Source organism: Elephas maximus, chromosome 15, assembly GCF_024166365.1.
Source record: "Elephas maximus indicus isolate mEleMax1 chromosome 15, mEleMax1 primary haplotype, whole genome shotgun sequence".
NCBI lineage: Eukaryota > Metazoa > Chordata > Mammalia > Proboscidea > Elephantidae > Elephas > Elephas maximus.
Window position 1 is genome coordinate 57087697 of NC_064833.1, and position 19708 is coordinate 57107404.

Genomic DNA, 19708 nt, shown 5'->3' on the forward strand with positions numbered 1-19708 from the left:
GTGACTTTCAAACATTTTATTTTCAAGATTAAAGGACAACCTGAGGCACTGCATTTTATGTGTTATTATGTCCAGCTTTGTACTGGGGGAGAAGTTACAAGTTAAGTTAGAGCTAATAAAAATTCTTCTAAAAGTTGCCCAGGAGTTTCCCAGAGATAGCTTTAACGAAGCAATTGCCTATGGACAATCTCTACTCCTGCTTTCACTAATTTAGGTTCAGTGATTGAGTCAAATAACCAATTTTAGAAGCATAAAGCAAATCCCGCAGGCTTTCTATCATATGTGGGGCCATGGATCTCTCTGGCTGACAGACTGTTAGTTCTATAATTCATTCTATCATGGAGGTTTGCTAATTAGTATTTGTTTACAGCATTTTAAATAGCTGTGTTTAATTACCGAAAACTTTAAATGTGTGTTGTGCTTTACAGCCCACATAGTGTGGGTTTTAATACATATTAACTCATGACAGTGTTGATAAGGAGGAAGAGGATGAAGACTTCACAAACAATTACCAGATGTTACATGTAAGAGTTAAAGAAAACTTAAAGCAATATTGCAAATTGTTAGAAGGCAGTTCCAAGCCTTCTGACTCTATGAAAACATGCACTTTAACACTCAGTACATAATAGGATTTCTTTATTTGTACAATAAAATTAATGAAGTCTTTTATCTAGCTCCCATGAAGGATGTTGAAAAGATAATTTTTAAAAAGCAATATAATGTACTTTGAACTTCTTTAAGAAGGTTGATGAGTGAAAATAAAATGTAAATAAATATGCTTTCATTACAAATTACTGTTTTGCAATGGCAACATAAAAGAGGGAATACAAATGACATACTGGATACAATCTCATAAGTAAGTTCTCACACTTATACTTATTCATATGCCATTCAAGACCTTCCATAGCTTTGTGAAAAACACACATAATAAACACATAATAAACATAAATATATAAATGCCACTGATGACAACTTGCATGTCTGTATAGCATAAAATCTACTGAAAAGCTGGATATTTAATATATACATTAAAAACATTGGCCATTCATTTAGTAGAGAAGGAAACCCTGGTGGCGCAGTGGTAAAGTCCTGTGGCTACTAACCAAAAGGTCAGCAGTTCAAATCCACCAGGCTTTCCTTGGAAACTATGGGGCAGTTCAACTCTGTCCTGTAGGGTCGCTATGAGTCAGAATTGACTTGATGGCAATGGGTTAGGAGAGAAAGAAAGCTGGAATGGTGAATAATTGCAAAAGTTACTAAGAAAAATTCTAATATTTACTAATTCAAATGTTTTCATACGCTCATTGCAGCTAATGTTCACATTAGCTTAAGGGTTAACTGATGATTTATATAATAGGAAGTGGAAGCTGTGGCAAACTATCAAGTTGAGAAAGTGTGATAACATGTTCTTTAGATACTAAGGCAAATGCTAAACATTTCTCTTCTTTATTTTTTATCAGTCCAAGTGGTAATAGAGTTATATCATGATGCCTTTATAAAAGTGTTCTTTATTACTCGCGGCATTCTTTAGATGTTTTCTGCAAGATTTTTATGACTTACAAACCCCCAAGAGGTTTACATACTTCTCAAGGGCTTCTATAATAGACTACCTTGTCTAAAATGATCTTACATAACTATTATTTCTCCCTAGGCTCTCTGTCAATCTGTCCTTACTAGATGCTCAGACTCTGCGTCTAATTTGTACCTGAAGACATACGCAGAAGAATAATACTTCCCATAATGGAATAAGATGAAACGAAGGGGAAAACTAACATTTATTGCAAATAATATTTGTATTTGTTAGAAAGGACACCAAATAAGGAAGCTGCAGTTCTTACTTTGTTTTAACAAGCTATTTGTGTATTGCTGAATAATATGTATTTGAAGATCATGCCAAGCATTTGAGTAGACTCAGAACTCAGCACTTTTCATTTAACACTTTAATGAGCTTTCTTTTTCTTCGTAAGTTCTAGCAGAGATCCAACACTTCGGGATGGAGGGATCTAATGCAAAAAGATCACATCTCTAAAGAGCAGTATATTAAAGATGTGAAGGAAGGTTTTTGTTATGTTATGTTTTTAAAATCAGTAAACACATAAACACGTCCACTGTATAGACAGATCAATTTGTTTCTTGAGTGTGCGGTTTTAAAAAAAACTAAAACAAACCAGTGATAAAAAGTGGTAAATTATGGTCATAATGCATTTTCGTAATTGCTTTGAAATGCACATACTGAGTTTTGCTTTTTGGACAGCTATTGTCAAAAGGACTCAAATCATTGCTTTCACATGCCTGATCTTGCTTAAAACTCATGACATGTCTGAAAACGAATGTAGTATATTTTGGTATGATTACTTTAAAGCAGTGATTCTTCTGTTTTGTTCACCCCCAGAAGATTTTTAGTAAAATCTGTACACATTTTTTTTTATTTGGAAACCCTGGTGGCGTAGTGGTTAAGTGTTATAGCTGCTAACCAAAAGGTCAGCAGTTTGAATCCACCAGGCGCTCCTTGGAAATTCTATGGGGTAGCTCTGCTCTGCTCTATCCTATAGGGTTGTCAAAAGTTGGAACTGACTCAATGGCAATGGGTTTGGTTTTTTCCTTTTTTTTTTGTACACATTTTTATTTGTTCACCCTGAGGAGAGGTGCTTTTGGCATCTAGCGGGGAGAAGTCAGGAATGCTGCTAAACATCCTCCAATGCACTGGAGAACTGCCCTCAAAGAAAGACTTAGCTGGCCCCAAATGTCGGGAGTGCCACGTTTGAGAAACTTTGCTCTAAAGACTTGTGTTACTACATACAGTTCACCAGAAACTATCAAGTACAGGCACTATGTTAATTAATGACAGAGAAATATATTTAAAATATATATATTAAAAATTCAGCAAATAGCTTGTAACAGTTGGGCAAGATATGTATCTGATCTTTATTTTTAGAGGCCCTAACCCAGGCTGATGTCCTGCCCAGAACAGAACATTAATAACCTTTTGGTAAATTAAGTGAATGAATATCTGTACATTAAATAATACATGCAATAATTAAGAATATAGCAAGTCAAATGATAGTTAAATACAAATATTATTTTGTAGTCAATCTTCCTTACACTGAATACAGTCTCATAAGTGCATCTTCACACTTGGGCTCATTATTATGGCATTCATGATACTCCATAACCTGGCATCAATTTTACTTCCCTATACTCTTTTCCTTGAGCCTGATTCTTCATCCATAGGGCTTTATTCACTTCTGCCTAAATAAGGATTTCAGGTATAACATTTCATCCACATGGAATTATCTTTGCATACCTGCTCATCCTGTTAGCATTAATGTTAAAGCTCTCCTTTCCTAAAGAGTGTTTTTCCATCACACCTGCAATCACCTGAACTAATCTCTTGTTCTTAGAAATTACTGACTCAGCCATTATCACCTGCCTGTGCCGTCTATTCAAAGTTGGTCCAGAGTGATGAAGCCAGAAAAACATAAAGGATTCTCTATAGTACTAGAATGACTTCAGAGGCTGAATTCCTCATGTGTGAATTTTAACCATATGATATGTACCATATAGTACAATGAAAAAGAAAGAAGAACTGATGCATTCAAACTGTGGTATTGGTAAAGAATACTGAATAAACCATGAACTGTCAAAAGAACGAACAAATCAGTTTTAGAAGAAATACAACCAAAATACTTATAAGAAGAGAGAATGGCAAGACTTCAACTCAGTTACTTTGGGTGTGCTAGAAAAGGACATCATGTTTGATAAAGTAGCCAAACCAAACTCGTTGCCGTGGAGTTGATTTCGACCCATAGCGACCCTACAAGACAGAATAGAACTGCCCTATAGGGTTTCCAAGGAGCGCTTGGTGGATTCAAACTGTCAACCTTTTGGTTAGCAGCCATAGCTCTTAACCACTACGCCACCAGGGTTTCTTCATAAAGTAGAGGGTCAGCGAAAATGAGGGAACCCTCCAATGTGAGAGACTGATACAATAGCCAGTGGACTCAAACATACCAATGATCAAGAAGATGGCACAAGATCGGGCAATGTTTTGTTGTGTTATACATAGGTGGTCATAGGCTGGAGCACACTTGATGGCAATTATCAACAACATGTAGCATATGCAGAAGATTCTAACCATTTTACAAACATGTACCAGTTGTGCACCATAATTCAATGAATGAGGCACTAATATTCCCTTTATACAGGTAGGGAAACTGTTTCTCAATGAACATAAGTAACTTCCTCAAGTTTACTCAACTACATGTGTCAGAGAAGCTAACTGTTCACCAAAGATTTATGCTCTTCCTGTTACACAGTTATTGCTGGGGAATGCTGCCCTGTCCTGCTTGGGTCTATGTGTAGTCAGTGGAATGTGAGTAGATGGGATGAGCACAACTTCCAGGCTTGAATCGAACAACCATCAGAGTAGCTGTCCTTCCACTCTCTTACCTTGTCTGCTAGTTTGACCTTTGGCCCAGGAAGAGCATGGGCGTTGTCTACTGAAAGATGCTGCACTTCCTACAGCCTGGTCCCTGAACGAACAAAGAGAACAGAGCCTCTGCTCCCACCCTGTCTCTTCCTCAGGGCACTGACTGTGTTTTATGTGAAGAAGAAATAAATTTTAATTATTTTTTTATTGTGCTTTGAGTTTACAATTCAAGTCAGTTTCTCATACAAAAACTTATACACATATTGTTATGTGACCCTAGTTGCTCGCCCTACATTGTGACAGCACACTCCTTCTCTCTACCCTGTATTTCCCGAGTCCATTCAACCAGCTCCTGTCCCCCTCTGCCTTCTCACCTTGCCTCCAGACAGGAGCTGCCCACATAGTCTCACTGTCTACTTGAGCTAAGACAAATTTTCATTTTTCAATTACTGAAATACCAGGGTTTATCCCATACTGAGGTTATTATACTTTAACTAATAGCCTACACAATATTTATTCTATCAGAAAGATCAAATAAGTTGGAAATGCTCCTTTAAGTAAAACACTAGATAATAAAGATGGCCATACGTTCCAGTTTGTCCAGAGTAATCCTAGTTTAGGCCTGATCTTACAGCATAATCAATAATACCCCTCTTCACTTTCAAAAGTATTCTGGGTTAAATGATAAAGTGCATGGTCACCCTATTAATGTGGAAGGAATTATTGGCAAGAATAAACAGCAAAAATAACTAGGGTCAGAGGATATGTTTGAGATCTTGCCTCTGTGTAATCTAAAGCAAGTTAATTTCACTGAGCTTCAGTTCCTAGTCAGCAAAATGGGCATAAATACTCATACTACTTACTTCTCAACATTGTTGTATAAATAAAATATATTCATGACAGAGCTTTGAAAATTAAGTTCCATGAAAATATTCACCTGTTACTAAGGGAAAATTATGAAAGGACACCATTTCAATAATTTTATAGGAAGTTTTCCATCAATAAAATCTTTCTTTAATCTGATATATCATATCCTATAACTTTTCAATTATATATATGTGTGTATGTTAATATAGATGCTTATTAAAGACTGGATTGTAATTAGAATAAAATGAAATCAGGCCTATTAAATGGTTACTTCTGGGATATCTGTATTTAGAAAGACTGATTACTCATTGTCCAACAAGGAGGCCACAATACCTTCTCTTAACAGCAACCCCAAACTACAGCTACTTGCTTCTCAAGAGACTTGCAGCAACCACTTTTTCTTCATCCTCCTCCTCCTTTTTTCTTGTCCTCCTCTTCTCCTTCTTTTTGTTGTTGTGTTGCTATGGGGAACAAAAGCCCTTAGCCAAGTCCAACCATCCCTCCAACCATCCATCTATCCAACTCCTCATCTAACACATATTTAATGAGCATTTGCTATGGAAGTGTCAGTACTTTGCTATGTGCTAAGAAGTTGAGTAAAAACATATATAGTCAATATTCTCACGGAACTTATAGCCTAGAGGGAGCGGGGACAGACTCAAATTAAAAAATAGCAAATATAAAAATATAATTAAAAACAAGATACACGCCAGAAAGGGAAGTAAAATATCTAACAAATTTGAGGGACATTTGATCTGATATCTGAAGGATGAATCTCTAGGTAAGGGAGTGAGGAGCTGGAGAAGTAGGGTGTGGAGGTGGTGAGGTTAGTATAGAAGGACATTCCAGACAGTCAAAATTACACTTTGTTGAGGGAAAGAATATGACATGCCCAAAGAATTTTAAAAAGTCAATTTAGCTGGAGTGCTGAGCAAGGCTTGAAAGGGCTATGAAGTGCTATGGGTCTGCAGATAAACAAGAAACAAATCATGTAGAAACTTGTAGGCTACCGTGAGAGTTTATTTATTTTTAGAACAATGGGAAATCACTAGAAGTTTTAATCAGAGGGGGTGACATGAGTATTTCTATTTTAAAAAGATCATTCTGGATACAAAATGGTAGCAGGGATAAAAAATATTTGGGATCCATTATTCCTGGGGCACACTTGAGAGATGCTTACCAGCAAGTTTTTCCTCTTCTTTGTCCTCACTTAGTATTGTTCTCCAACATCTGCCCATTTACTAATGCATTTTCATGACTTCCTTCATGAAATTAATTTGCTTCTCTATTTTATGTATTTTTCCAAGCTAGACTTTGTTCCTCAATGACAGACACCCAGGTACAGGCTTTAGAACAAGTGTGATTTTTATAAATTATTTTTTAGTGTTTGGTTCCTTTTACTATAAATAACTGAGTTGTTAAGTTCATAAGTTGTGTTTTTGCAAGCGTCTTAACAGTGAAATAATCAGAAGGTAAGGAAAGACATTACAAATGTTTATTTATAGCAACTGTGTAATCAAGCCAGTGTAATCAGCAGATATAAAAATGCACTGATCTAGACTTAGCCTCCACCCTCTGCATGATACTTAGGTACAAAAGGACACTTCATGTCGGTGACCTCTCATATAAAAATTGTCTTTTTAAAACATTTAAAGAATTGTTTCACCCTTCACATATTGTGCTTGAGGAAAAAAAAAAAAAAAAAAGACCCGAGGACTAAATTTAGATTAAAATATTAAATATTTCTAATGTTAGCAACACTTAGAGTCCAGATTCAATGAAATATTAAGAGGATGTGTTTTTCATGTTTTAAAATTTATTTTCTATTAAAATCAATTAAATAACCAAGTCATTTAGAACCCTTTCACTGAGGGTTCTCTCGTTTTTGCTGACCCTCTAATTTACAAACATGATGTCCTTTCCTAGCAATATGTCATTTGATAGTGGATATTTATCAGGTAAATCTCTTCAAAAAGCCAACTGTGATATGGAAATGAGAGAAGAGAACTTCCATGAGGAAAAGATGAGAAGATTATTTTCAAACATGTGCCACAATCTAGGGTCACAGCCAGGCATGAGATCCTATGCCACTCTAGTCTGCATGAGTGGACTGCAAACCAAGGAACAAAGATATAAACTTTATAGAGAATAGCATAGATATGGGTAGGCAGGCACTTCATATAAATATGTCTACCTCACAACCATATCTAGGACAGGCTTTGATTACAGGTAGAAAGAAATATAAGGGAAAATATAAAGAAAAATAGAACTGGAGACATTGTTAGCAGCTTCGTTTTTGTTTAATTGCTGTGGAGTAGTAAATACACAGAAGTATAAGATTTTACCCCAAGGTAAATATTACCTTTGTAATGTGTATGTTATATGCCTTTAAAAGAAATGACTTCATGGAACAGAACTTTTCTTTCCATAAAACATTCATTGGGTTCATTCTCATGCTAATAAAAGGGATAGACCACTGAACTAATTAATGATGTCATTTTTATGGGTGCCAATATAGACTTTTGGAATCTGCAGCAACATAGTAAGAATAAAAAATACAAGTGAGAGAAGTTAAGAAAGACCTTATACTGAGGCCTATTCTCAAAATCTACATGAGCTCCGGTAGTTTGAGTGCCAATGTCTGAGATCCCATAGTTGCTTAATGTACTGTAATGTTTAGGCAAGATTTAGCAACTTTTGAAGAAAATTTTTTATTTTATATGAATTTGAAAACAGTTAATATACACTCATATTTAAAAACTCAAATCCAGAATTTGATAACTATTTCATGGAAAAGATATTTTCTCTTGATAGAGAATATTTATAATACATACACACATAGAATTCTTGACTTTAAATTTTCAGGTATACTGTAGCCATTTGAGTAAAATCATTCTGACTGAGTCTAAAATGGTTGATTTGCAATCAGTTTGCCAAACATTTCTATTTATGCCAAAGGTTGTACTAAAGTCAGACAATGAAACCTAGCAAGATAAAGTTTTCTCTGCTACTCAGCGGGACAGGTGACTTTGAGTATGAAAGACACAGATATGGAAAAAAACAACAATGTGCTTGGGATGCCATTTTTATATGTAAGGATCAATGAGAGGAGTTGAATATGTGGCCCTGAAAGTTTGGAAATCACTACCATTTTAGGGGAAATGACTTTAGGACATGATACCTCAGCAATCACCTAATATAGGAAGTGCAGGAAGGTCAAATAACTACAGGCTTGAGCTGGGGATCAGATAGCTGCACAGGAAATAATTTTGATTCAGATTTTTGCAGTGGGCTTATCAGAAAGGTTCTCTTTCCGGAGACCCAAAAACTCCTCTACAGATCCATATTTAGCCAATTCTCTTCTCACTCTTGGTGAGCTTATCCACGTCTACAAGTTTAGCACTAATTGTACTGTTGACTCAGATCTCTCCTCTGAGTTTCAGACCTGTGTATCCAAGACTCTACTAGATATATCTAATTGAATATCCTCAGGAATATACATTAATCTTAATATCATATACTCAGTCCTTATCTCATTGTATTACCTCCAAAATCTTCTTCACCTTACATTCTTCATCATTTCAGTGAACTGCAAGAATATTCAACAGAGAACCCAGCCCAGAAATACGGGAATCACTCTTGATTGCTCTTTCTCTCTTTCTGTCTCACTCACTATGCCATTACTAAACCAAATTAAAAACCAAACCTGTGGCCGTTGAGTTGATTCCAACTCATAGCAACCCTATAGGACAGAGGAGAACTGCTCCATAGTGTTTTCAAGGAGTGGCTGGTGGATTTGAACTGCTGACCTTTTGATTAGCAGCCATAGCTCCTAACTAAATTGCTTACTAAGTCTTATTAATCTTAACTCTTTTCCATTTTCATTTCCATAATTTGAAACCTGAACTCTTTCAGAGAGTTCCAAACACATGTTCTAGCTTCTTGGCTTATATCACCCTAATCCATCCACCAAAATGCTGATAGATTATTGTTTCCTTGGAAGACATTTCAACATATTACTTCCCGCTCACAATTCTTCAGTGGTCCCTTTACTTGCAGAATCAAAATAGCTATTAATGACATTTAATACTGAATAAATGCTAGGTTTAGTTACATGTGTAGCATATTCTCATTTAACGGGTATATATGTAATCTCCATAGAACTGTAAGAATTTGTACTAGGATGTTTAATTTTTCCTGGTACCACTCTAATCTCTAAACTGTATATACAGTTTTTTAAACACAAAGTGATAATAAGAAGGTTGTTCCTATTCAGAAGGAGATAGATTAAAAAAAAAAAAAAAAAAAGAGATCCAATGAGATAAATAGGTAGAATACTAACCTAGTGCATGATTTAATCAATACTAATTTCCTTCCCACTTTAGGAAGAAAGGAAAATACTTAGAGAGGTTGTGCCACATGAAGCTAATGTCAATTGCCTATGACAAAGTCTGTGATTCGATCCATGATAACTTCATTCATACTAAGGGTGTGCAGTGTAGTGTGGGACTGCATACCATAAAGGATTTGAGAGTAAAAATTCAAGAAGCAAGTAATTGATTTACCTGAAACTAAGTTTTATCCATGTCACCAAAAACAAAGGTATAATATCTAAAGCCTTAACTAGATCCATCTTCTGGAAGATCGAGGGTCTTATTTAGGACCTGACTGAGGAACTAACATCTTATCAAGAATAACTTGAAAACTTTGTCTGAATTTCTAGTGACATAGTTTAAGAAAAGGCGGGTATATTCAGACATTACACCTGAAAAGCAAAGTTACTAGTTAAATAGCTAAGCACACTCTTTCTATAAGAAGACATTCAGCTTAGACAGAAGTAGTGAAAAACTAGATTTCAACTAAAGACATAAAATCTTTGACTTGGATTCAGGCAGAAAGGGTGAGTACAGCTGACTAAGATATATGCTCCTGACATTGACCTGAGGACACAACCAAGAGAGAGGGAAGGGAATAACTGGGGATGAGAAATGCTATGTTGTTAGAAGTACAATTTAACTCTGCCTCTCTGAGCAACATGACTTGGTGTCTTCACTTTTTCTCCTTGGATTTGTATAATTGAGATACTAAAATTTTAGCATGGGTGTATTTCTTTCACCATTATATTGTTCTCAAAAGGATAACAACTTATTTGGCAGTGCTAGAAAAAGGAATTCAGTAAAATAGTGCCTGTTGATTAATGAGTGAATGAGAATTTTAAAAATTCATCTTATTTTGATAATTAATTAAAGAGAAAAAGATTAAATGGGTTTCTAAAAGGTATATACTAGTTTATAACAATCAGGCTATAAGCAATAACTGAAGTTTTCCCTGACTGGCTGACATATGACTGTGAAATAAGAATTTCAACTTAGAAAGAGAAACAAAAATGGTCAGAAAATTCTAACATCAAAGTAAGCAAGGAGAATGGGGAGATAAAGAAAAAAAAAAAGGGACAAATGAAATTTAACAATATCTTTTAGAAAGCATTACCTTTCTTTAAAATATAGGATAAAGAATGGGAAAAATATAAACAAAAAATTATATTACTCTATGACAATGATTTTTCGGGTCTATAGAAGGCTTATTTTTGTTAGTTTCTGTCGAATTGGCCTTTGATGCATGATAACGCCAAGCACAACAAAAGTAAACACTGCCCAGTCTTGTGCCATCTCCATGATCACATGCAGACCAGGCCATTGTGAGCCATAAGGTTTTTACTGGCTGATTTTCAGAAGTAGATTGCTAGGCCAGTTTTAGTCTGGAAGCTCAGCTGAAACGTGTTCAGCATCATAGCAACACACAAGCCTCCACTTACGGATGGTGGGGCCGGGGGTGGTGACTGCACATGAGGTACATTGGCGGGCACTCTCCCACATAAATGACGAGAATTCTACCACTGAACCACCATTGTCCCTGCCTAAAGATGCCACTTAATATAAATACATCATTTTTTTCAAGTCTTTTGTCTCAGACTTCATTCTCATTTTAATAAATCCCATACTTTCCAAACATTTTTTTAACTGCTTTATAAAACTTGATAATACAATATTCTTAGCACTCTTCTAATTTGATTTCTCCCTACTTTTAACTTGTTTCTTTTATATGCCCTTTTAGCTTTACACCTATGGACATGACAGAGGTAACACTGTAAATTAAAATGTGTAATTACAGAATCCCTGGGGGCTGTGAAAAAATATGAAACGAAGTAATGTAATACAGAGGTAAGGCAAAGGTCTAGGAGACTGTTCTATTTTAGATAGGATGACCAGGAACAGCTTCTGATAGGAAGCAAATTTTGATTACAGAATAGAAAAAGGAAGGGAGCAAATAATAGCAAAGGCCTGTCTTCTGAGCAGAGTAATTAGCAAGTCCAAAGCCTCTGAAGTAGGACCAGTCTTGGAACGAAGGTGGTCAGCATTACTAGAGTGGTGCAAGCAAGATAGAGAGAGGAGATGGAGGTGACGATACGGCAACTTGGGACGTTTCAGTTGCCATGTCGTTGTCATTATGTGCTGTCAAGTTTATTGTCAACTCAGAGTGAGCCCATGTGACAGAATAGAACTGCCCCATAGGGTTTTCTAGGCTGTAATCTTTATGGGAGCAGATCACCAGGTCATTCTCCTGTGGAGCCACTGAGTAAGATCAAACGACCAATCTTTTGGTTAGCAGCCAAGCACGCTTACTGTTGCGCCACCAGGGCTCCTTATAGTTACTGCGTAGAACGTAAATTTTATTCTGGATGAAAAGAAAAGGTATTAAAGGTTAAGAGCAGGTTTTAAAAGATGCTGGGGCAAGAGTAGAAAGAGGCAGACAAGAGCGTTATTTCAGTGGCCTGTATGAGAGGGCTATTGGTACAGATTTGAAAGGTGGCTGGGCTTGGGATAGATAACTTCATGATGAATTATGCTTGGAGTGTGAGGGAAGAGAAGAATCAAGGTTGACATCTAGATTTTGTAAGACAAACTGGATAAATAAAGGTTCCATTTATTGTCATGGAGAAGCCTGGGGAAGGAGCAGTTTGGGGGACAGGAAAATCAAGAGTTTTGTTTTGGGCATGTGAAACTGAGATTCCTGTTGGATATCCAAGAAAAGATGTTGAATAATCAGTTTGTTGTCCGAGTCAAGACAGGATGTTTTATCCTCATTAGAAACACATCTAAATTATTGTGTATTTTTTGTCTACATGTAAAATACTACAGAGTATTTTCTCCCAAGTCTTTTCATTTTACTTCAGACTATATTGTTCTTCTTTGAAAATTCTATATGATTCCTTGGGTCATTAGACACAAATATGATTATGGCATTTGATTGAACAGGTACAATATATAAGGTTCCCAACTAGATAAGAGTGGGTTATATTCCTTCTCCAGCACTCAAAATTTACTTCTTTTTGCTGTTTTCCTATAATGCACCCCAAAACACTAAGAACAGAAAATGAGAAAAATACAGACATTAGCTCCTCAGAGCAAATGCTATAAGTATAGTAAGCAGAAGTTATTTGTTGCTTAGCATAATGTTTTCTGGAAGATAAACATCATTTCAAGTCAAATAAAGTGAAAAGTGATAGATGTATTTTATTTGCCTGCCTCTATGTTAGAATTGGTGGAGGCAATAAAAGTATTACAAAGCAGCTTTGATCTCATATTTATAAGTTTGTAGAGAAAATAAAACATCTATATGTGAAACAAAGCGAGAACAAGAAAATAATCTAAATTACAAAGGTGCAGTACTATAATTGGTTAAAGAAGAGATGGAGATAGATATTTGGGCGGCACTGGTTTTGAAACAAAAAAACCATATCCAGATATGGGCAGAGATTAGAATGCTGCCATGAAATCTGTCACTGAGCATGACTTACCAAGTGGTTGACCTGCTATGATCCTGGCATTTTCTCCGGCAACTGCAGCTCTCGCATGTCGCTCACTCATGTACTGTACAAATGCATAACCTTTGTGCACTGAGCATCCAACTATTTTTCCATACTTTGAGAAAATGGCTTCAATGTCAACTTTCTTGACAATGGCTGTATTTAGGTTGCCGATGAAAACACGAGAGTTGATGGACTTTGGGTCATTCTTATTGGTGACGTTGCTGGTCTGTGTTTTGCCAGTCATGGTTGGCTCACCTCGTTTTAACCCTTAAACACAAACAAACAATCAAAAAGTAAATAATTAGATTGAATAAATATCACTGGCTTTTAACAGTCTTTCAATGGTGCACTCAGGTAACCTCAAATCCTTAAGTATTACTGATTCTCTTGAGAAGAAAATTTATTAATATAAAAGATAAATATTATGCTGTTAAATGTGGTAGAGAAATAATCATAACAACTTAACATACAGTTTTAAGTAAATTTCTGATTATCCAAAACTCAGTCCTGCATAGTAATTAAAAGTTTTGTAACTCTGTTTGTTTTCAAGTGTATTTTGCAGAAACAAGTTCAAGAAATAAGTCGCCTTATTATATCAATGAAAAAATATTCAATTTGCTACAGTCAGATGATACATGAAATGTGCTAATGTAACCTCTAAGTACATTTAAGTACATGCATTTTTATTTTTATATTTTCTACAATAAGTAGACATATTGGCTCTTTCATTATCAGAACCTTTCTATCAGAAACTAACAACTCATTCCATTAAATGCTGTGAAAGAGAAAAAGAATTAAAAATCTGAATATCAGAAAACTTAACATAAGAAAAACATGACTTTGAAATTAAATGAGGGATTTAACCAGGTTTAATTCTGTATGCTCTCTTTAATTGAACCAATAGCGCATGTCAGTTTCAAAAAAGCATATGTAGCTAGCGTTCATCAGTGATCAGCAAATTAGTAAACTGGGTATGTGTTGAAATTTCTATTCTCATTTTTTATCCATTTAACTAACAGCTCCTAGGTTGACTAAGGACTTCTAATACTTGCAAAAAGTGGTTTCTGAGCTTGGCAGATTGTTTAATTGTGCCTAATTAAACACGATGCAACTTTTATTTCTAAGTACTCCAGCACTTACAGGTTTATTTTTTTCAAGGTCTTAAAATTCATCCTTTCAGTCATTCATTCAACCATTATTTATTAAGCAACTATTATTGCCAAATATCATCTTCTAAAGTATCTAATAAGTCAAAGACATGATACATTGAAAATAAGATCTTGCCAAGGGCACAGTCTTTGACACTGGTGATGATTGATGAATATTAGCTAATCGATGCACTCTGCCAGTGACAAATACGTTTTTAACTGAAGACTCCTCTCTAAAATCTTATAGCTTTAAAGATAATTAATAAGTGCATCTGACTTTTTAAAAAAACATTTTAAATGCCACTTCTAAATTACACATTAAAGAGGTAAAAGTCTCAAAGACATGTAAATTGGATATGCTGGAAAATGTACTCACTACATATTTAAACCAGGTACTCGTGAAATCAAGAGCAATAAAGTAACATAAGAATGTTCCAATTAAGCTGTTCGTTATTACTTCTGGGATTATTAAAACTTTATTTCATCTCAGACACTCAACATTACACATGTATCATTATAATGAAGGTCAATTTCCTAAACATTAGTTATTCAGATAAAATTTGTCCATTAAAAACAAGGATTAGCCACGTCTTAGTGGTTTCTTGATGAATTATGTAAGCCAGGTTGAAAGAAAAAAAAAACATTTTTTTTTTTAAATCTTGTAATTCAAACTATTGCATACTTCAAAATAAATGCTCTAAGAATCAGCTGAGGTAAGAAAAATCAAGGTAAAGATTTTAAAGTCAAAGCATAGCTTCTGTACACAATCTTGTGTCGTTTAATCCCACTAAGGGGAAAAATAAACTAAAGATGCCTTTCTTGACTCTTTGGGATGGATTGATGACCACCTTTCTAACAGTCCAGGCTAACATCAATAATAAAACCTGTAGAAATCACATTATTTTCTTTTCACTCTTATATGATGAATATTGTTGGAAATATCATACAGTTGCTTTCAATGATAAACAACTATTATGATTGGTATTTTATTTCCTGGGTAGTGATACACTAGTTAAAATGCGAACACAAGAATGGTTAGATTAAGTCAAAACCATGGTTTACAGAGTCCAACAGTCTGCCTTTGACAATGGCCTTGAGTTGAATTTAATATTAAGGCACAGGTGTAGTGCTGGATTACCAGTGTAAATGTCAACATGCTATCTATGACTCCATCCCTTAATCTTTTGTGGATGAATCCCTTATCAGTAACTCTAAATTGCCAACTGTGTAGCTCTCCTTAATGACTCTTAAAGACCAGTTGTTGCTGAGTCGACTGTGACTCATGTCAACCCCACATGTCACAGTAGTACTGTGCTCCATAGGGTTTTCAATGGCTAATTTTTTGGAAGTATATCACCAAGCCTTTTTTCCCCAGGAACCTCTGAGTGGACTTGAACCTCCAGCCTTCTGGTTAGCAGCCAATAAAGTTAACCATCTGCACCACCCAGTGACTCTCAATTACCCTAACGTCATTAGCTATTATATCTCATAAAGTCTGACTTTCCAGTTTCTTCCAGTGTTTGTAATGACGGAAGAGGTCTTTTGTTGTAGGGTTGCACATGATCATTTCAAAATTCTCTGAAAATTAAGTCTGAAATCATAGTGTAATTTTTATGTTCTGCTCTTCTTTTATAAAAATATTCAGCCAGTTAAAATATTCCAGCCAAGATGCAATATTCGGGACTGGGTCCCCCCCCCCCCCCCGATTCAAACAACTAGAAAACAAGACAAATGTATGAAGTAACTGTTTTTCAGGCATTAAACCACAGACAGTGCAGGATCATGACATCGAAAAGAAAAGAAACAAAGAGGGTAATGCCTAGGCTCACCCCATCTTTTTGGCCAGAAAGCACATTTTAGGTAAAGGGAGCAGGGAGGACAATTGCAAGTAGAGACTGCAATCTTACTGTGGTAAGGAGGCAGAGATCAGAGTTTAAGGAGTCTGAGGAAATTGGAATTTGTGAGGCAGAGTTCCACACAGAAAGGAGCTATGTAAGAAGAGCATTCCAGAAATCTGCTCAGGGGTCCCTTGAATCTATGCTGAATCCTAAGATATACATGCAAAAGGTGGAAAGCCTTGAGGCTGGTCAAGAAGTTACTGGAAAGCTGTGAGCTGAATGGTTTCCAGAGCATGAAGAGCAGAGATTCATTCAAGATTCGACGATTAACAGTGGAAAGTCCCAGATGACTGCTTGGACCATTAAGTTTTAACATGAGAAGGGCCAAACCTTAGCAATGGGTGTAAACTATCCCTAGAGTAAAAGATACTCTAGAACCAGGCTAGAAAACTTAAAAACAAGTGTTAAGATGATCAAATTAAACTAAAAAGAGCCTAGCTCTCTGTCAGGTCAAGGCCCAACTATCTTTCCTTTTTTTTTTTTTTTTTTTAGTTTTATTGTGCTTTGGGTGAAAGTTTACAGCGCAAATTAGTTTCTCATTCAAAAACTTATACACACATTGTTTTGTTGAAGTCCCCGCAATGTGTGATAAGTCAAGGGCCAATTCGACAGAAACTAACAAAAATAAGCCTCCTATAGACCCCAAAATAATCATCATCATTGTTGTTGTTAGGTGCTGATGAGTTGGTTCCGACCCATAGCTACCTTATGTACAACAGAATGAAACACTGCCTGGTCCTGTGCCATCCTCATAATCATTGTTATGCTTGAGCCCTTTATTGTAGCCACTGTGTCAATCCATCTTATCGAGGGTCCTCCTCTTTTCCGCTGACCCTCTACTCTACCAAGCATGATGTCCTTCTTCAGGGACTGATCCCTCCTGATAACATGTCCAAACTATGTAAGACACAGTCTCACCATCCTTGCCTCTAAGGAGCATTCTGGTTGTACTTCTTCCAAGGCAGATCTGTTTGTTCTTCTGGCAGCTCTCTGGCTGTGGTGGCATGGTAGAGGCCAGTGGGAAGGGGTTGTAGGTGGTGTATAGGGCTACATGGGAGAAAGAAGAAATAGAGAAGAAAAAATGTTGGTATGGTGGGGCCAGATGAGTGGGGGTGGGGCAGTCTAGGGGGCCAGTGGGAAGGGAGGAGAGGTGGCATATGGGGTAGGTGGGAGGGAGAAATAAAAGAAAGAGAAAAAAAGCTGCACGGTGGAAGAGTGCAGTGGGCCTGAGGGGTGGGCTCATATTGTGGGCCCTGGCCATGGGGGCTGTTGGGCTGGTGGGGGAGGGTTCCTGATGCTACTCGTCAGAAGATTAAGAGGTGAGAAGGCATGTTTCTCTGGTTACTGGGTGCTCTGTCTCCTGTTGGGAGCTCTGTGAAGCTGTCTTCCTAAACTCCCTGTCTAGGGTCATTGCTGGCTGTGACTCAAGATGGCTACACTGTGCTGTGTTAGGTGGCTGGGGACCTCCACTCTTTATCTTTCCTCGTTCTCTGTTTTCTGTCCTTTGGTGTTTGATCTATTTCTTTATCCCTTCATCTGATGCTCAGGCTGCAGGGATTAACACTTGTATCTGTTTTATTTAGTTTTTCAGGTCTTTGCTGCAGAAAGACAGTGTAGTGCATCTGACTAGGGCACCATGTTGGCTCTGCCCCTCCCCAACTTTTCTTAAATAATAGAACTCAGGCATTCAACAACATAAAATATACCATCTCCAGCATCTTAAAAGCCTCATAGAGAGCCCGAAAATTAGAAAAATATGACCCATAACCAGGACAGAAGTGAAAGACACAAAGAAAATCAAATGAAACTTCTAAAAATGAAAAATATAAAGTCCAAAATAAAAAAAAAATATATATATATATATGCTAAATGGATATTACTACTGATACGATGCTACAGAAGAAAAAGTTAGTGAATTAAAACAGTAGAAATAGAGAAAATTCAAACTGTAGCAGAGGTAAAAATTGGTAAAAAAGGAACAGACTTTCAGAGAGCTGTATTACAAAAACCAAGCTATTCAACGTGCATATATCTGGAGTTCCAGAACAACAGCAAAATATTCAAAGACATGGCCAAGTATCTTCCAAATTTAATGAAAATTATAATCCCACATTGAACCTCAATCAGGATAAACACAAAGAAAACCACACCAAGACACATCATAATTAAATTATTGAAAACCACTAATAAAGATAAAAATCAGGTAACTCTCAGGTATTAGAAAAATCTCTGCATTCTAAGAAAAAAATGAGGAACTATAGTCAAGGAAATAATGTACTACAAAACAGATGATGAGTGAAATATCAATTTCTTCAGTAAACCTGAAACTAAACTTAGAAGTTGTCTCTTTAATTTAGAAGTTTGGTCGGAGTTAGGCTGAAGTGTCTATTTATGAAAACACCTGTATAAAAACTGTCAGTCACCACTGATCAATAGAATGTTCCATGATGATGGAAATATTCTGTATCTGCACTGCCCAAAACGGTTCCAACTAACCACATTCAACTTTCGAGCACTTGAAATGTTGCTAGTACGACTGAGAAGCTGAATGTTTATTTTACGTAATAACCACATTCAACTTTTGAGCACTTGAAATGTTGCTAGTACGACTGAGAAGCTGAATGTTTATTTTACGTAATTAAAATTAAGGCAATTATTCAATGGGGTGGTCTACCCAAAAGGCCAGCAGGACTCTGGCTTTTTCAAAATGTAGAGTAAAACTAAATCAGAAATAATTCGGCTCTTCTTTTTTTTCATATTTCATTCAAACCTAGAGAATGAGTATGTTTAGTTCCTGAAACTTAAGAAAAATATGATGGCGTTAGATATATTTTAGAATAAGAACAAATAAAAACTTCAAGTAGTTATATGAGAACCAAATTGAAAGATAAGGGTCTTTCAATCTAGAAAAAACAGACTAAAGATGATGGTCTGTAAAGTCATAAAGAATGTGTTTAGAACAAATAAAGCCTTTCTATTTTTTTTTTATTTGTATTGCAGGGAGATTTCCACCCTCAAATTCAAAAGGAATACATTGATGATGAATTAAATGCAACCTAAATGCGACCCTAAAATGTGCTTAGAACCAACATTTTTAGAGCAGAAGTTTTTAAAAGACAATAAAATTTATCCTTCCCTTGAGTTAGTGGTCCTAACTTTTCAATCTAAACTTAAATTCACCTAAACACTAATTGAAAAAAGAATGAACAGTAACAATAAAAAACACACCCCAGCTATTCAAGAAAGTTATCCAACGATATCAATGCACACTATATTATTAATACACATTATATTCAAGAACCATGGAAAAGATTAAAGAGATACAAAGATAAATAAGAAAGAAGGGATAGTGCCCTAAAAGTCGTCATGGGCTAAAGTCAAGAGCTAGTACTCAGATGATAAGGTTGGCAGTATATATCTACCAGTCACTCCTTGGAAACTATATGGGGCAGTTCTACTTTGTCTTTTAAGTGTTCTGTGAGTTGGAATCGACTTG

The 19708-nt window shown here is 36.0% G+C and overlaps 1 protein-coding gene across 1 annotated transcript in view; it reads right to left on the bottom strand.

Moving 5' to 3' along the window:
• The window catches only part of RALYL (RALY RNA binding protein like), a 441360-nt gene extending 427935 nt beyond the window's left edge, over window positions 1-13425 (bottom strand). Inside the window, exon 1 of the mRNA XM_049854428.1 lies at window positions 13155-13425. Within this exon, the coding sequence (XP_049710385.1) occupies window positions 13155-13410 (256 nt within the window). The 5' untranslated portion in view covers window positions 13411-13425. The remainder of the gene's footprint in view (window positions 1-13154) is intronic.
• Window positions 13426-19708: the final 6283 nt, after the last annotated feature.